The 20,097-nt window shown below is 39.7% G+C and overlaps 1 protein-coding gene across 1 annotated transcript in view; it reads right to left on the bottom strand.

Moving 5' to 3' along the window:
* The window catches only part of LOC126273130 (esterase E4-like), a 234,207-nt gene that overhangs the window by 51,442 nt on the left and 162,668 nt on the right, over positions 1 to 20,097 (bottom strand). Inside the window, exon 10 of the mRNA XM_049976590.1 lies at positions 10,854 to 10,986. Within this exon, the coding sequence (XP_049832547.1) occupies positions 10,854 to 10,986 (133 nt within the window). The remainder of the gene's footprint in view (positions 1 to 10,853; positions 10,987 to 20,097) is intronic.

Genomic DNA, 20,097 nt, shown 5'->3' with positions numbered 1-20,097 from the left:
ACGACCAATCCAACTGTCATGAAATAAGCTATTCAATACCGCTTCAACCGCACAAGACCTATATGCCCGACATCCATCATGATGGAAGCACATCACCATTCTGTCATGCAATGAAATACCTTGCAGTAACATTGCTAGAACATTACATAGGAAATCAACATACATTGCCCCATTTAGACTGCCATCAATAAAATGGGGGCCAATTATCCTTCCTCCCATAATGCCGCACCATACATTAACCTGCTAAGGTTGGTTATGTTCCACTTGTCGCAGCCATCGTGGATTTTCTGTTGCCCAATAGTGCATATTATGCCAGTTTATGTTATTGCTATTGGTGAATGATGCTTTGTTGCTAAATAGAATGTATGCAAAAAATCTGTCATCATCCCGTAATTTCTCTTGTGCCCAGTAGCAGAACTGTACATGATGTTCAAAGTCATCGCCACGCAGTTCCTGGTGCATAGAAATATGGTACCAGTGCAATCAATGTTGATGTAGCATTCTCAACAGCAACGTTTTTGAGATTCCCGATTCTCGCACAATTTGTCTGCTACTCATGTGTGGATTAGACGCAACAGCAGCTAAAACACCTACTTGGGCATCATCATTTGTTGCAGGTCGTGGTTGATGTTTTACATATGGCTGAACACTTCCTGTTTGCTTAAATAATGTAACAATCTGGCGAACGGTCCAGACACTTGGATGATGTCATCCAGGATACTGAGCAGCATACATAGCACACGCCTGTTGGGCATTTTGATCACAATAGCCATAACCAACACAACATTGACCTTTTCCACAATTGGTAAACGGTCCAATTTAACATGGGTAATATATCTTGAAGCAAATACCGTCCGCACTGGTGGAATGTTACGTGATACCAGGTACTTTTACATTTATGACTATTACAGCACCATCTATCACAAAGTGAAAAAAGTGGTGCACCTAAAACATTCATATTTCTTTACGTACTACATGAATATGTGATAAAAAATGGGGGTTCCTATTTTAAAAAATCAGTTGATATCTCAAGAATGAGATTTTCACTCTGCAGCAGAGTATGCACTGATATGTAACTTCCTGGCAGATTAAAACTGTGTGCCTGACCGAGACTCGAACTCGGGCCTTCGCCTTTCACGAGCAAGTGCTCTACCATCTAGCTGCCGAAGAACGACTCACGCCCGGTACTCACAGCTTTACTTGTGCCAGTATCCGTCTCCTACCTTCCAAACTTTACAGAAGCTCTCCTGCGAACCTTGCAGAACTAGCACTCCTGAAAGAAAGGATATTGCGGAGACATGGCTTAGCCACAGCCTGGGGGATGTTTCCAGAATGAGATTTACACTTTGCGGCGGAGTATGCGCTGATATGAAACTTCCTGGCAGATTAAAACTGTGTGCCCGACTGAGACTCGAACTCGGGACCTTCGCCTTTCGCGGGCAAGTGCTCTACCATCTGAGCTGCCGAAGAACGACTCACGCCCGGTATTCACAGCTTTACTTCTGCCAGTATCTGTCTCCTACCTTCCAAACTTTACAGAAGCTCTCCTGCGAACCTTGCAGAACTAGCACTCCTGAAAGAAAGGGTATTGCGTAGACATGTCTTAGCCACAGTCTGGGGGATGTTTCCAGAATGAGATTTTCACTCTGCAGCAGAGTATGCGCTGATATTAAACTTCCTGGCAGATTAAAACTGTGTGCCCGACCAAGACTCGAACTCGGGATCTTCGCCTTTCTCGGGCAAGTGCTCTACCATCTGAGCTGCCGAAGAACGACTCACGCCCGGTACTCACAGCTTGACTTCTGCCAGTATCCATCTCCTACCTTCCAAACTTTACAGAAGCTCTCCTGCGAACCTTGGAGAACTAGCACTCCTGAAAGAAAGGATTCTGCGGAGACATGGCTTAGTCACAGCCTGGGGGATTTCTCCGCAATATCCTTTCTTTCAGGAGTGCTAGTTCTGCAAGGTTCGCAGGAGAGCTTCTGTAAAGTTTGGAAGGTAGGAGATGGATACTGGCAGAAGTAAAGCTGTGGGTACCGGGCGTGAGTCGTGCTTCGGCAGCTCAGATGGTAGAGCACTTGCCCGCGAAAGGCGAAGGTCCCGAGTTCGAGTCTCGGTCGGCCACACAGTTTTAATCTGCCAGGAAGTTTCATATCAGCACATACTCTGCTGCAGAGTGAAAATCTCATTCTGGAAACATCCCCCAGGCTGTGGCTAAGCCATGTCTCCGCAATATCCTTTCTTTCAGGAGTGTTAGTTCTGCAAGGTTCGCAGGAGAGCTTCTGTAAAGTTTGGAAAGTAGGAGACGGATACTGGCAGAAGTAAAGCTGTGAGTACTGGGCGTGAGTCGTGCTTCGGCAGCTCAGATGGTAGAGCACTTGCCCGCGAAAGGCGAAGGTCCCGAGTTCGAGTCTCGGTCAGGCACACAGTTTTAATCTGCCAGGACGTTTCATATCAGCGCATACTCCGCTGCAGAGTGAAAATCTCATTCTGGAAACATCCCCCAGGCTGTGGCTAAGCCATGTCTCCGCAATATCCTTTCTTTCAGGAGTGTTAGTTCTGCAAGGTTCGCAGGAGAGCTTCTGTAAATTTTGGAAGGTAGGAGACGGATACTGGCAGAAGTAAAGCTGTGAGTAGCGGGCGTGAGTCGTGCTTCGGTGCTCAGATGGTAGAGCACTTGCCCGCGAAAGGTGAAGGTCCCGAGTTCGAGTCTCGGTCGGGCACACAGTTTTAGTCTGCCATCTGCCAGGAAGTTTCAGTTGATATCTGTTTGACCTATCGCAGCACCATCTAGCGGGCCAACCATAATGCCATCTGGTTTCCCTCTACAAGCTAGATGAGTTTTGTTCTTTGTAGTTTTTTGTTTGATGCTTATTTTGTGAGATATTTGGCCTGGTCACTATCGATGGACCACCCTGTACACAAGCTAGGCAATGGGAGTGTGGTTCTAACTATGGGGAATCTAGATATAATACTTTAGGAGCTTACCAAGGAAACTATAGTTCATCTGTCAACCTGGAATTGGAGGTCTTTGTTTGCAATTGTAAAGTTTATCAAAGCTCGTTAGTGATAGTATAATCTGGGGGAACTACTGCCTGATGTTCATACACCATGCCATGCTGTTTGCTGAGAAGTGGATCTTATCAACCTTATGGTTTATGGCAGTGTCTTTGGAGATTCCCATCTTTTCTCCAAAAGGTACAATGTGCCCAATGCTCAAAACACTTTCCATATAGATATGCTGTGACACAGTGTGAGCATGATAGATGTCCCTCCTGCTCATGCTAATGTGGCATGACTGGCAGTTCAGAGGCCATTGATACAGTTGATGTTGAGGAATCTTGATGCTGCCATCTTGGAAATGGCTTACAGGTATTTAACATTCCTGGGGTGTGATTTGGTGTCTGCTGCATTGCTACTTGTGGTTGGACCATGAAGCACTCATTTTTTACTTCTGTGATTTCAAAAGCATGTGCAGTTGTCAAATATCTTCCAGTGGGTTGTGTAGTTTCAGGGTTAACATGTGTACTTCCAGATCAGGAGTCAGTTGAACACCTATGTCTCTAATTGAAGAGTTTGCATATGAGGTTTTGCATCAACAACCCTTGTGAATCAGTCACCCAGGAGTGATATGACTGACCAGATTGCTTCTGGTAATGTTGAAACTCAACTCGTGATGTGATCACATACAATTGTTGCAAATAATAATTCAAAGGTAATGTGCACATTTCTACAAACTTGAGTGTGACTGGTTTTCAGAAAGAAGCCACCATCTTAAGTAATAAATACACTCTGGGGAAGCCCAAGACAAGAAGAGTGACCACTGAAGACTGTCATCAGTAACATGAAAGGCAGTGGGTTGCTGTTTCAGCAGCTGTAAATCATGTCCCAATTCTGAAACTTCCTGGCAGATTAAAACTGTGTGCTGGACCGAGACTCGAACTCACTTGCCCCTGAAAAGCAAAGGTCCTGAGTTCGAGTCTCGGTCCGGCACACAGTTTTAATCTGCCAGGACGTTTCATATCAGTGCACACCCCACTGCAGAGTGAAAATCTCATTATGTCCCAATTCTATTTGGCATCATTAGATGGCAGAAACAAGAAAGGGAAGTGGGCACTGCCTGTATTGGGGGGGGGGGGGGGGGGGTAACCTGTACCTGCAGCTGATCTTTCAGAAGCTGAATTTCGTGATGGGGCAACCAATTTTGCTGCTGCCATTGTTGTTGCTGTTGTTGAAACTGTCAGAAATGCTACTGTGGTTGTACCTAATACAAGATTTCACAATCTTTGCTTCCATGGTACTCTGCAAACTTTTTACCTTCCTCCAAGATCCAACCAACTGGTGGGAATGACTGGAGAAAAACCTGATGAGACTCAATCAACTAGTCTGGAGCTACCAACAGCAGATCACCAAGTGGGAACAGAAAAGAGAACAATGAGGAAATGGACACCACTGTAATCTGGAGAGAGAATACTGGAGCACATAGTGAAAGTTGAAACCAAGGACCAATGATAGTGATACACCACTGAGTCCCATGTTATTGTGTAGCATAATTTAGAGGACTGCCATGAGCTCTAATTGACTGCCAGAATGGGGTGTGGTGGTGCGGCAAGGAGATGCTAGCACTCATATCTTTAACAGCTTTGCCAAGCAGCCAAGACCCACTTCTGTGCTCATGGGGGAGGGCTGTGAAGTCATACGTCATATGAATGGTTTGATGCAGCCCACCGAAAATTCCTCCCTTGAACGAAACTCTTCAGCTCAGAATAGTACTTACATACTAAGTCCTCAATTATTTGTTGATGTATTCCAATCTCAGTCTTCTCTTCAGTTTTTATCCTCTAAGGCTCCTTCTAGTACCATGGAAGTTATTCCATGATGTTTTAACATGTCCTATTATCCTGTCCCTTCTTTGTATCAAAGAGTTTTCTGCATGTTCCTTAACTTTTCAGTCCACCTGATTTTCAACATCTTACTGTAGAATCACATATCAAATGCTTTGATTCTCTTGTTTTCCAGTTTTCTCACAGTCCATGATTCACTTTCATACAATTCTATGTTCGAAACATACATTCTCAGAAATTTCTTCCCCAGTTTAAGATTGATGTTTGACAACAAAGCACTCCTCTAGAAATTCCCTCTTTGCCTGTACTAACAAACTTTTTATGTCCTGCTTGCTTCAGCCATCATATGTTACTTTGCTTCCAAGGTAGAAGAATTCCTTAACTTCATCTACTTTGTGATCCCCAATTTTTATGGTAAGAGTATCACTAATCTCACTTCTGCTACTTCTCATTATTTTCATCTTATATTTGTTTACTCTCAGTCCACAATCTATACTCATTAGACTGTTCAACTCAGTCAACATGTCCTATAATTCTTCTTCACTTTCACTGAGGATAAGCAAAGTCGTCAAAGAATTTTATCAGTGATAATCCTATTCTTCAATCTTTCTTTTATTTCCATCATTGCTTCTTCAGTGTACAGACTGAACAGACTACATGCCTATTTTACATCATTTTTAATCTGAGCACTTTATTCTTGATCTTCCATCCTTCTTATTCCTGTAGCTTACTCCTATTTCTCTGAGAATTTTCACATTTTGCACCATTTTAAAATATGTATTCGCTATTTTCAGGTCAACAAATATTATACACATATCTTGATTTTTCTTACGTTTTTCTTCCATCATCAATTGCAACATCAAACTGACTGCCTCTCTGGTGCCCCTACCATTCCAAAAGCCAAGTTTATCATTAATTTCCTTTTGCATTCTTTCGAATATTATTTTTGTCAGCAAGTTGGATGCATGCACCCTTAATGTGATAGTGAAATAATTATTGGACTTCTATACCAGTGTTCAGGGCTGTGTGGATGATATTTTACTGTCTCTCTAGACTCATAGGTTCCGCACACCAACATGAATAGTCACTATATTACCACTTTTCCCGAGAATATCAGATACTCTGACAGAACCTCACCTATTCCTAGGCTTTATTTTATTCAAAGTCTTAGAAAGCTCCATATTTTGAAATGGAGAAAGATGGAATAACTTCACTAGCTCTGACACTAATCATAATATAAATGCTATTTCTTTGTTTTGCCTATTTCTTGTGCTTTATTTCGTTGCAACCCTTACAAGGTCCATTCAAAAAATTCCAGAACTTTGTCCACAAAATTTTCCTACACTCACCTTCTACATATTGTGCGTTGCATCCTTCAAAATCCTTCCTTCCACAATTGACACACTGCTCCCAATGCTGTTTCCACTTCCGGAAGCAGTCTTGGTGTGCCTCTTGCTGGATCATGCGAAGCACCATCTGCGAATTTTCTTTTATCTAGACTGTTGTTGTTGAGATCTTCAGTCCAAAGACTGGTTTGATGAAACTCTCCTTTCTACTCTATCCCATGCAAGCCTCTTCATCTCCAAGTAACTGCTGCAACTGAATCTGCTTAGTGTATTGATCTCTTGGACTCCCTCTATGAGTTTTATCCTCCAAACATCTCTCCAATATTAAACTGATGATCACTTGATGCCTCAGAATGTGTCCTACCAACTGATTCCTTCTTCTAGTCATGTTATGCCACAAATTCCTCTTCTCCCCAATTCTATTCAGTACCTTCTCATTAGTTATGTGATCTACCCATCTAATCTTCAGCAATCTTCTGTAGCAACACATTTTAAAACCTTCTATTCTTTTCTTGTCTAAACTGTTTGTTGTCAATGTTTCACTTACATACTTGGCTGAACTCCAAACAAATACTTTCAGAAAAGAGTTCCTGACATTTATATCTATACTCTATGTTAACAAATTTCTCTTCTTCAGAAATGCTTTCCTTGGCATCATCAGTCTACATTTCATATCCTTTCTACTTCGACCATCATCAGTTATTTTGTTGCCCAAATAGCAAAACTCTTCTGTTACCTTAAGTGTGTCAGGTCCTAATCTAATTCCCTCAATACCACCTGATTTAATTTGACTAGACTCCATTATCCTCATTTTGCTTTTGTTGATGTCCATCTTATATCTTCCATTCTAGACACTGTTCATTCTGTTCAACTACTCTTCCAAGTCCTTTGCTGCGTCTGACAGAAGTACAATGTCACTGGCAAACCTCAAAGTTTTTATTTCTTCTCCCTGGATTTTAATTTGTACTCCAACTTTTTTCTTTTTTTTTTCCATTACTGCTTGCTCAATATACAGATTGAATAACATCAGGGATGGGCTACAACCCTATCTCATGCCCTTCTCAACCAGTGCTTTTCTTTCATGCCCCAAAAGAGAATATTCCAGTCAGCATTGTCAAAAGCTTTCTCTATCTCTACAGATGCTATAAACATAGGTTTGCCTTTCTTTAACCAATCTTTGAAGATAAGTCGTAGGGTCAGTATTGCCTCACATGTTCCTACATTTCTATGGAATCCAAAATGATCTTCCCCAAGGCTGACTTTTACCAGTTTTTCCATTCATCTGTAAGGAATTCCTGTTAGTATTTTGCAACTGAGACTTATTAAACTGATAGTTCAGTAATTTTCACAACTTTCAGCACAGTGTTCTTCAGTACATTATGTACCCACATATTGCAAAAGACGGGAATGCATAATGTACCCACAAACACTGTCAATCATGACCATTTTGGTGGTACAGGAGTTATGGCATAGGGAGCTGAACTCCAAATTTCCAGGTGTTGTGGTGTAGGAAGGCATAATGTTGCATAGGTATACTGACCTCCAAATTTTTGGACATTGTAACAGTCACTGGTCAACATTATGTGATACTGTGCTCCTTTCCCTTGTGCATCTTTGCAGAATTGCATTCAACCATGGCAATATTTTTGGATGACAAAGAGTGCCCACATCGAGCAGTACCATCAGTGTAGTATACTTTTATTAGAAAAGTATGGTAGTTAATGAAATATTACAAATATTTAATTTAATTATGCTTTGTCATATAGGTTTAGGTATTTATGTGCACTAAACGTGTTTCACCTGATCATGATAGGATGGTCTCCAGCTGCTCCAACCAGAATGCAACTGAAATGCGTTGACTGGGAGCAACAGTCTGGAGTGGAGTGGTGAAGGAGGAGGATCAGCAGGGTACATGTGGGGAGAAGAAGAATCAATGCTGCCTGGTGAAGCATGCAGGGTCTAGAGGTGGCGGGACAAGGCTGCCACCTCTAGTCCTTGCATGCTCTGCCAGGCAGTGCTGAATCCTCTTCCACTACCCATACCCTGCTACCCCTGCTCCTTCCACACTCCATGCCAGATTGCTGCTCCTGTTCAATGCATTTCAGTTGCATTCTGGCCAGAGATAGTGAACAGGTGTATGTGAGGTGTGCTTGCTTCTGTGAATGTGTGTGTGTTTTTCTTTCATAAAGAAGACTTGGGGCAAAAGCATATATGTAACAGTCTTTTCGTTGTGTCTGTCTGCAGCTCAACTTGTCATCATTATGGTGAGCAGCAGTCATTCCTTTTCATGATATTGTTGATGTTCCAGTATGTACTTCCCATTATTAGATGGGTGTATGAAAATGATAAAAAATGGATGTAAGTAAAAAACTCAGTCATATACTTTCAAATACTTAGAAACAACCAGATTTAAATGAGCTGCCTATTACTACTACAGATCTCACATCAAAATATGTATAAATTTTTAATTAAATAATTTTCTTTGTATTATAGACCTCTGAAGAGTCTAGTGTGACTAGTTGAAACATGTTTGATACACACAATAAATTCACTTGCAGAAGATGAAATTTTTCATATCTATATGATAAGGAATAATAAAAGTAGCATTTGAGGAGAACTGACTGCAGTTATTAAGTATGTTATAAAGTTTGAGTTTCTAGAAATTTCTGGCAAGCTTTAATAGCCAACAGAAGCAAATGTGCAAGAACAAAAGATTGGTCAAGGGAAGGGAACATAATAGAAATACTATGTTAAGAATACATAATCAATAATTAAATAAAATAACTGTGTTGTCAGACATGTATAACAATTACCTACATTTCCTGCTCTTTACGATGTTACTGGAAATGTAATGTCTCTGTACTTTAACATTTTGTAACAACTTTCCTTTGTGAATCTTTAGACAGGAACCTTGGACAACACCACAGTCACTCTTGTTTGAGCCTTCTTTAACTAATGTTCAGACAGTAACTCCAAATGTGTATTATTGAGTAAAGTTCCATGAAATCTGTAGCCCATATTTTGAGAAATTTCCCTTCATACATTGTATTTAAGTTATACACTTTCAAGTCGTAGTAGATTGCTGACCTATCATACAAAAATAATAAAGGAACTATTTATCTACAAGATAATCACAATGAAAGTGTTCTCTGACAATAAATCTACTTTAACTGAAATTTAACTTTAATGCTATCAACTAGATTAGTTGAAATTATTGAGGCTCCTGTTGTTTCAGTTATTGGACAATAAATGAAGACAATGCTCAAGTTAATTAAGATCAGTAATTTTACAACTGATGCTGTGATACCTGCATGTACTTGTGATATTGGGTGATGATTGACTAATGGATCATAATACATAAAAGGGGATGATAGTGTAGTACTACAAGTCTTATCTACACTGCTAAATAATTGGGACATTGAAAAAGGAGGTAAAATTTGTGTGTACTTCTTGAAAGCTACATAGCATTAAAAGAAGGTAGGTAAACAAAGAGAAATTTAAATAAGCTTTTAAGAACAGTGCTATACAAAGTACATAGTAAACAACCACATTGTGTACAAAATGCTTCTACTGTAGTCAACAAGGAGAGATTGAGACGAGGCCTCTAAAGAATTTCTGTGTCCAATAAGTAAAAACACTATCTGTCAGAAAAGACATTAAGTTATAGTAAAAGGATTTACAATAGGTTGATCAAAAAGAATTAAATCAATAGATACCTAATCAATTTTTAAAAGCAGTACAAATTTACATTTTGTTGACCTCTGCCACTGGTTCTACAGCATAGATAAATTCTTCAGAAAGTAACTCACATAGTATTGTGCTGCAAAAGTCTATAAATGGTTTGTTCAGCTTACAAGAGATTCAATGTGACGTACAACAAAATAGAAATTTGAGAACATGTTGTGTTCCTGTGTTTAATTATGGAGTACATTTACACGATATAAATGATAGAAATCATGTGACTGTGTGCTAATGGGAAATACTATGTGGTGATTTATTGTCTTGCTGAGATGAAGAAACTAAAATTATTTGTTGGTATTTGTATGCAGTATAATAGTATTAGCATGTGTATATTTGAGTGTCATAAAGTACCCAGGTATATTCTTATGCTTTCAGGCAACTTAAGTATAAAATTTGTATGGTATCCATTGTATCATCAGTAAATATCAATTGTCATAAATAGAGTTTTCCCGCATTATACCATATGGATGTACAAAAATGATTAACAAGAACCAGTAAAGTGCATATGTACACTGACATGAACAGCAAATTGTGATAAGTAGATGTTATCCACATTAAAATGATAAATTGCATAAAAGTATCATCTTTGGTTATAAATGATGTGCATAGTATGGCATACAAACTTTTTTCAACCTTATGCTTCTCAAATAATGTTTATGTGACATGGTAACAAGATGATCTAGCATTGTGTACATTGCAACAGAGCAAGTTGAAGTAAGGAGCATTTTATTTTGTACTCATTTTCTTGATGGGCTTCATATTCTATCAAGGAAATGGCTAAAGAATAAAATGTTCCTTACTGCAATTTGCTAATTTGCAGTCTGTTACAGTACACACTAGATTAGGTGTGTGTGTGTGTGTGTGTGTGAGAGAGAGAGAGAGAGAGAGAGAGAGAGAGAGAGAGATGATTGACAATGCTTACCCATGTATGACAAAATTTGCCCACATCTTTGTATGCCTTTCAAGAATTGGTATCTCTGGAGCACCTTCATTGAAAAATGGGAATAGAACAGACACGTGAAATAGATACATGGTGTCATCTTGATGCATAACACCTGAAACAATACAAAAGAACAATAAAATTCTTAGCTATATGCAAGTTATAAACAATCTAAATACTTTAACAGTTCTAAAAAAAGAAAAAAAATAGAATCTTACAACACTGCAATACAATAAATCATACTGACATAGTAATTACAGTTTACATTGACAGAAAAGTTACCATATAAATAATATGAGCTTACTTGAAAATAATCTATCTGGTAAATAAATAAACATTCACTGTCTGACAAAAAAGTGAAGCACCCAGAGATATGGCATTGTGACTCTGCACTTGTACACACCATTAGCAGGTATGTAAATGATTACAGCTGCAATTGTCTGTGACAGATAGAATGACCATTCATGTTCATGTTTAGTGTTGTTATCAAGACTTGTAGGGTATATAATGTTCATGAACAGTGACACACCTTGAGTGATCACTATGAAAGACACAGAGATGCCACACACTCATATGAGATGGACTGCATGGTCCATACATGAGGGTAGGAGTATTTATCATGAAGTTTCTGGTCAGCCATGTCAAAGTACTGCAAGGGAGGATTACCTTATTGTGCATTGGACACATCATAGCCCTTTCACGCCTCCAGCAACCAACTGAGAAAAAGTAATGGACTCCCATCAACAAATTGTGCCATCCCACACTTCTGCTTAAGACTAGCAGTAGTTGGACTAGGGAATTATCATCCCACACATAGGCTACCATTAATGCCACAAAACAAATGCCTGCTTTTGGCTTGATGACATGACTGATAAGCATATACTGCTGATGAATGGTGTCATATTGTGTTCAGTGGTAAATCATAGTTCTGCATAGCCCAAAATGGCCATCATCAGTGTGTATGTTGGTTACCTGGGAGATAGTCCCATTCTTATTGGGATGTTGGTGCTGCTCCCAGTGCCATGGTGTGGGAAACCATATGGTATGAATTCAGGTTATGGCTACTAGTGACTGAGAGAACTGTTTTGGCATAACGGTGCATCATTGACATCCTGCACGCTCATATGTTACCTTTCATGTTATGGGATCATTATGTCATTTTTTAACAGGACAATGATATCCATACATTCTATGAACTGTCCACGTGATGGTGAGGTACTCCTGTGGCCAGGAAGGTCATCAGATCTGTCCCAAATGGAAAATGTTGGGGCCAGCCTGGATGTCAACTCCATCCCAGTGACTGTATTCAGGATAACAAGAACCAATTACACCAGCTGTGGGCCAGCTTGTATGAGAGGATACAATGGCTTCATAATACCCATCCCAAACAAATCAGTGCATGCACCCAGGCCAGAGTGAGTACAATATCATGCTGGTAAGTGCACTCACACTGCCAAGTTCTTTGTACATTTCACTCTGCATTGCTTTCACTGAAAGAACATCACATATCCTCTCAAGCTTTGACGAGTACAGTGTAGACTGAAGTCTACATGGAATTTTCTTGTCCTTAAATAAATTTTATTCCCTTGAAAACAGTATCAAAAATAGACATTAAAGGTATTATATAAAAAAAATTCCTTACAGACTACCTGATAACAACATAAAATGGAGTCAATGGATAAACTAATTAAGTAAGTTTGATAGGTATATTTTGTGCTAGGAAATATCTCTGATTGTCTTGATTTGAAGATTGGATTGCTGGCATGTTTTTCACACTGCTTGTTGCCTTACATATTTCATTGCTGTGACAACAAATAAACTGTAAGGAAATGTACATTTAGAATACTATAGAGAGTAGATAACTAAATATATGTCAGGGTCTATTGTTTCTGTACATTTACTTCTTATTGATATTTGTTACTAATAATAAAAATCAGTTTCAGCTGAAGTATGATTTATACAACCACAATAATCAAATATAACAATAAAAGTCATGCAATCCTTACATCCTTGTCTAGAGTCAAAGCGAGGGTCTGTATTCTAGTATGAGGGTCTTTACCAAGTACCCATGTTATATAAAGCAAGAAACTAATGGTTACTATGACATAAAAATAAATAAATAATATATAAAAATAATAACTAATTTATTAGGCACTAGTAGGTTCCTGTTTAGCTGGATGATCAGCTGCAAAGTTCACTAAAAACAACCATCACTCCCTATGGCTCATACATAACTATTGTTTTATGATACATATCAATTTAGTAAGCATAAATAGTTTACATTAATCCAATTATGAAAGGAGTAAGGATAACAATTCACTGTATAACTGAGGCTCTGAGCATCAATTGGCATATAAACAAGACTAAAACTGTTGCTAGGTTTTCAAACACTGTCCTTGTTCAGAGATAATTAGTTCACTCTCAATCTCACTCACTCTCTCTTATACATGGCTACTTAGTTTAAGATTAATGCAGTTAATAATTGTGACGGCTCCAAAATCAGAAACCACAGCAAGAGAGAAGGAGACTGTATGTCCAATGGCAAGTGTGCTGCAACAAGACTATTTCTGGTTGAGCTTGTTCAAATTGATCAATAGTTAACAATATTATGAGAGTAAAAGTTGTTACTCACCATATAGCGGAGATGCTGAGTCACAGATATGCACAACAAAAAGACTCTCACAATTAAAGCTTTTGGCCATTGAGGCCTTCATCAACAATACACACACACACACACACACACACACACACACACACACACACACACACAAACTCACACTGACGCAAACACAACTCACACATGACTGCAGTCTCAGGCAACTGAAACCACAATGTGAGCATCAGCACCAGTGCATGATAGGAGTGGTAACTGAGCGGGGGTAAGAAGGAGGCTGGGGTGGGGAAGGGGAGGGGGAGGGATAACGTGGTGGGGGTGGTGGGGAGAGAAGTGCTGCAGCCTAGACAGAGGGCAGGGGAGATTTTAGAATTGGGGGGGGGGGGGGGGAGGGGGAGGAGTGGAAAAGGAGAGAAATAAAAAGACTTTGTTAGTCACTGTCCTCACCCATCCAGCTCCTTCTCTGTTCCCATTACAGCACTACACAGCCATTATTCCACCACCACAACCAGTCTTTTTACTTCTCTCCTTTTCCACTCCTCCACTCCCTCCTCTCCCAAACTCTCCCCTGCCATCAATTTAACCTGCAGCACTTCACTGTCCAGCACCACCACCATACTATTTCTCCCCCTCTCTGTATAATGGCGACAGCAACGCAGGTTTAATAATGAATAAGAAAATAATAGTGTGGGTAAGCTACTACAAACAGCAAATTGAACGCATTATTGTGGCCAAGATAGACACGAAGCCCACACCTACTACAGTAGTACAAGTTTAAATGCCAACTAGCTCTGCAGATGATGAAGAAATTGATGAAATGTATGATGAGATAAAAGAAATTATTCAGGTAGTGAAGGGAGACAAAAATTTAATAGTCATGGGTGACTGGAATTCGAGTGCAGGAAAAGGAAGATAAGGAAACATAGTAGGTGAATATGGATTGGGGCTAAGAAATTAAAGAGGAAGCCATCTGGTAGAATTTTGCACAGAGCATAACTTAATCATAGCTAACACTTGGTTTAAGAATCATGAAAGAAGGTTGTATACGTGGAAGAACCCTGGAGATACTAAAAGGTATCAGATAGATTATATAATGGCAAGACAGAGATTTAGGAACCAGGTTTTAAGTTGTAAGACATTTCCAGGGGCAGATGTGGACTCTGACCACAATCTATTGGTTATGACCTGCAGATTAAAACTGAAGAAACTGCAAAAATGTGGGAAATTAAGGAGATGGGACCTGGATAAACTGAAAGAACCAGAAGTTGTACAGAGTTTCAGGGAGAGCATAAGGGAACAATTGACAGGAATAGGGGAAAGAAATACAGTAGAAGAAGAATGGGTAGCTCTGAGGGATGAAGTAGTGAAGGCAGCAGAGGATCAAGTAGGTAAAAAGACGAGGGCTAGTAGCAATCCTTGGGCAACAGAAGAAATATTGAATTTAATTGATGAAAGGAGAAAATATAAAAATGCAGTAAATGAAGCAGGCAGAAAGGGATACAAACGTCTCAAAAATGAGATCGACAGGAAGTGCAAAATGGCTAAGCAGGGATGGATAGAGGACAAATGTAAGGATGTAGAGGCTTATCTCACTAGGGGTAAGATAGATACTGCCTACAGGAAAATTAAAGAGACCTTTGGAGAAAAGAGAACCACTTGTATGAATATCAAGAGCTCAGATGGAAACCCAGTCCTAACCAAAGAAGGCAAAGCAGAAAGATTTAAGGAGTATATGGAAGGTCTATAAAAGGGTGGTGTACTTCAATTTTATGGAAATGGAGGAGGATGTAGACGAAGATGAAATGGGAAATACAATACTGCGTGAAGAGTTTGACAGAGCACTGAAACACCTGAGCCGAAACAAGGCCCCGAGAGTAGACAACATTCCATTAGAACTACTGTCGGCCTTGGGAGAGGCAGTCCTGACAAAACTCTACCATTTGGTGAGCAAGATGTATGAGACAGGCAAAATACCATCAGACTTCAAGAAGAATATAATAATTCCAATCCCAAAGAAAGCAGGTGTTGACAGATGTGAAAATTACCGATCTATCAGTTTAATAAGTCACAGCTGCAAAATACTAACATGAATTCTTTATAGATGAATGGAAAAACTGGTAGAAGCTGACATCTGGTAGATGTCGCCCTCAGGGAAGATAAGTTTGGATTCTGTAGAAACATTGGAACACAAGAGGCAATACTGACTTTACGACTTATCTTAGAAGAAAGATTAAGGAAAGGCAAACCTACATTTCTAGCATTTGTAGACTTAGAGAAAGCTTTTGACAATGTTGACTGGAATACTTTCTTTCAAATTCTGAAGGTGGCAGGGGTAAAATACATGGAGCGAAAGGCTAGTTACAATTTGTACAGAAACCAGATGGCAGTTATAAGAGTTGGGGGCATGAAAGGGAAGCAGTGGTAGGGAAGGGAGTGAGACAGGGCTGTAGTCTCTCCCCGATGTTATTCAATCTGTATATTGAGCAAGCAGTAAAGGAAACAAAAGAAAAATTGGAGTGGGAATTAAAATCCATGGAGAAGAAATAAAAATGTTGAGGTTCGCCGATGACATTGTAATTCTGTCAGAGACAGCAAAGGACTTCTAAGAGCAGTTGAACAGAATGGACAGTGTCATGAAAGGAGGGTATAAGATGAACATCAACAAAAGCAAAATGAGAATAATGGAATGTAGTCAAATTAAGTCGGGTGATGCTGAGGGAATTAGATTAGGAAATGAGACACTCAAAGTAGTAAAGGAATTTTGCTATTTGGGGAGCAAAATAACTGATGATGGTCAAAGTAGAGAGGATATAAAATGTATACTGGCAATGGCAAGGAAAGCGTTTCTAAAGAAGAGAAATTTGTTAACATCAAGTATAGATTTAAGTGTCAGGAAGTCATTTCTGAAAGTATTTGTATGGAGTGTAGCCATGTATGGAAGTGAAACATGGACGATAAATAGTTTGGACAGGAAGAGAATAGAAGCTTTTGAAATGTGGTACTACAGAAGAATGCTGAAGATTAGATGGGTAGATCACATAACTAATGAGGAGGTACTGAATAGAATTGGAGAGAAGAGGAGTTTGTGGCACAACTTGACGAGAAGAAGAGACCAGTTGGTAGGACATGTTCTGAGGCATCAAGGGATCACAAATTTAACATTGGAGGGCAGTGTGGAGGGTAAAAATCGTAGAGGGAGACCAAGAGATGAATACACTAAGCAGATTCAGAAGGATGTAGGTTGCAGTAGGTACTGGGAGATGAAGAAACTTGCACAGGATAGAGTAGCATGGAGAGCTGCATCAAACCAGTCTCAGGACTGAAGACCACAACAACAACAACAACAGTGGACTATAGGTAAAAGACAGTGACTTCCTTGGTGTTTCATTTAAAGTTTGAAACCAGCAGAAAGAGCAGTCATTAAGAGTGATAAACAATAGTAATGCTTTTTGTGTTGTGCTGCAGATAACAACAAGGACCCTTGTGTACCTGAGCAAGGTGTGACACCTGCTGGGCTACTAGGCAATTTTGGTAATGAGTGCATACAACCAAGACACTGTACCACAGACTGTTTTGGGCAGACACAGTGGCACTCTGTTCAGTTTTCTCAGACCAGTCATGCCAGGGGCATTCCAGCTGCACCTGCTTGTAGCATAATGCAGGGCACAGCCAGCTAGGCCACATGAGAAGAATCTCCAATTTTCTTCTGCACCACTACTGGACCCAGGAAGCTCATCTGCAGTCATCCTCTGACCCCACATGGCACCACATCTGTGACTAACTTCTATATACCAATTACTCAACTGGAAACCTCAACCAAAAGTGCCACTATTTCACCCTGCTGTCACCATGTCTCATGAGCACTGAGTTCAACCTGAAGTACAATGGCATTTTCCATGACAGCTCCAAGTCTGACACTCTCTTGAGTGGTGTAGGGGAACGCACTTACATCATCAATTATATCATATAGATATCCCCAGTTGGTGGCAAATTTTATGCAGCAAAAGCAGAACTGCTCCACTGGCTAGCCAATACAATGGAGCAATAACTATATCATTTAAAATGAACAATTAGATGCCAAGAAGCCCTCTCAGAGACACCCTCGCACATCCGTTATTCCAGACTATGTGTAAGCCAGATAGTGTGTATGGCAGCTGTGGCATGTCAAGCTAACAACACAGTTACAGGTAGCCACCATATTGTATTAGAACAAACTGATAGAATGCAAATTAATTCTGGCTGATAGGCTTTCAGTTATGTTACAGCACTGATAATAAATGGATATTCCAGACAACAATTATCAGCAGCACAGGCAAGGATCATGTCATGGCACAAGTTCACAGACAGCTGAGCCAAAATGAGTGTTCATATATGGTACCAAGGATGACACCACCACCAACTGTTGAGATAGCTGTGACCTCCAGCCAGTCAAAAGAAACATGCCGTTGGCCATCAACAACATCCTGCACCTATGCAAGACAAGTGCAGCATCGCCACTGTTGGTTCCACGCACACTTCAGCAATGAAGCACACAATTGCTCACCCTTCTGCAATGACCTAACCTTGAAATTTATTCTGCAGTAGGTGCCCCAGATTGCAGCAGTCATCCAAGCTGCCTACAATCATGACACATTGACCAAACTAATTTTACCCTGGTTCCATGTGATGATGGCAAACTCTTCATTCAGAGTTACTCAACCACCCAATTGTTTATCATCAACACTGGTTCAAAAGTGAGCACCATTCTCTGTGAGAACCATCTAATAGAGTGGAATATATCGTATTTTACAGACTACAAAATGCACTTTTTTTTCTCAAAAAACTGGCTCCAAAATTCAGGTGCGCCTTATACTCAAAATTAATATAAAAATATTCACTATTTGATTCGAAATTCCCAACAGTCTTAAAAACGTTCATACATTCAATGCTATGGGACACCTACCTCTATCTAGTAACACTGGATTCAACTGGCAGTAGCAGTGCACAGATGCAGTGAAGATGAGTTGTGAGGATTCACAAGCTTGCTAACCCCGTCTCCCTCCCACCCTGCCATACAAACCCAGAACACTGTCTACCTATGATGTATCATTGCAGTCTACTGTTCCAGATAACTTGAACTGAAAGTGATTTGTGTGATCAGTAATAGTACAATACTTTTGTTAATAGCTACTTTCATAACGCAAAAAAATAAAAGGTATTCATGTTGTGCAGACTGTAAATTGAAAGTAGCAGCATATGCAGAACATGGAAACAGAGGAGCTGAGTGACATTGTGGCCCTCAACCAACAGAAAAAAACATTTGTGATTGGGGGGCTAGTAAAGAAAAACTGAAAAAAATGAGGAAGACTAAATTTGCAAATACAGGACTGAACATAAAATGGCTAGAAGATGATGTATTGAAATAGATTCATAGACTCCCTCAACATGGTATTGGAATTAATACAAAAATGATTCAAATACATGCTTGTAAGCTAGTGCTACAGTGGAACAGCCTTTAAGGGTTGAGTTGGTTTGTACTACAGGTTTACAGTGTCATGGACTTAGCATGTAAGCCAAAACCAAAATATCTCAGAAAATGCCACAAGAGGGCAAAGAGAAAATATTACCTTTCCATCACTTTATTATTCAGCATCAAAAGAAAACGTGGAACTAAGTCAAATATTGAGTATGGACGAAACTCCTCTGACATTTGATGGGCTGTGAAGCAGGACTGTTGCCGTGAAAGGTGCTAAACCTCTAACTATAAAAACTTCACTTGCCAGAGACTGCAGTCATGTGTGTGTGAGTTGTGTTTGCATAAGTGCGAGTGTGTGTGTGTGTGTGTGTGTGTGTGTGTGTGTGTGTGTGTATGTTGTCTATTTTTGATGAAGGCCTTGTTGGCCAAAAGCTTACTTTTAGCAGTCTTTTTGTTGTGCCTATCTGCAACTCAGCATCTCCATTTTATGGTGGGTAGCAACTTTCCTTTTCATAATATCATACATTCCATCCCAGAATTTCCATTGTTTGATTAGCTATAAAAACAAGTGGACATTAAAAAATGCACGACATTTTTGTCCTTCCATGTTGTGCTGCTGGTACTAAAATTAATCTAATGATCATTTTCAAGCGGAAAACAATGCCAATACCTTCTGAAGTACCACCAGGTCTTATTGTTAATGTATATCACTAAGGCTGGATGGATGAGGCTGATATGAAATTATGGATGAACAGAGTGTGGGAAAGAAGGAAAGGTGCTTTATTGAAGAAGAGTTCTCTTCTTGTGCTAGACCACTTTAGTAGTCATTTGAAAAAGTCTTTGAAAGAGAAACTGAGACAGGGAAATACACAGCTTTCTGTTATTCCAGGAGGACTTACTTCACAACTGAAACCTCTTGATGACTTGATAAATAAACTATTTAAAATCTATATGAGAGAGGAATGGAACAAATGGATGATGGATGAAACCCAACATGAATTCATGCTGAAGGGAACTTTAATATGAACTACAATCAAACAAGTGTGTCGGTGGATAAAACAGTCATAGTCTAGAGGGAGAGAAAACATTATTGTCAAATCTTTCAAGAATCGCATCATAAATAATGAATATCGTCTTATATATGAAGAGAACATGGA

This window comes from Schistocerca gregaria, chromosome 1 (assembly GCF_023897955.1).
Source record: "Schistocerca gregaria isolate iqSchGreg1 chromosome 1, iqSchGreg1.2, whole genome shotgun sequence".
Lineage (NCBI taxonomy): Eukaryota > Metazoa > Arthropoda > Insecta > Orthoptera > Acrididae > Schistocerca > Schistocerca gregaria.
Note: the sequence above shows the minus strand (reverse complement) of the source record. Positions and strands in the feature narration are given on the sequence as shown.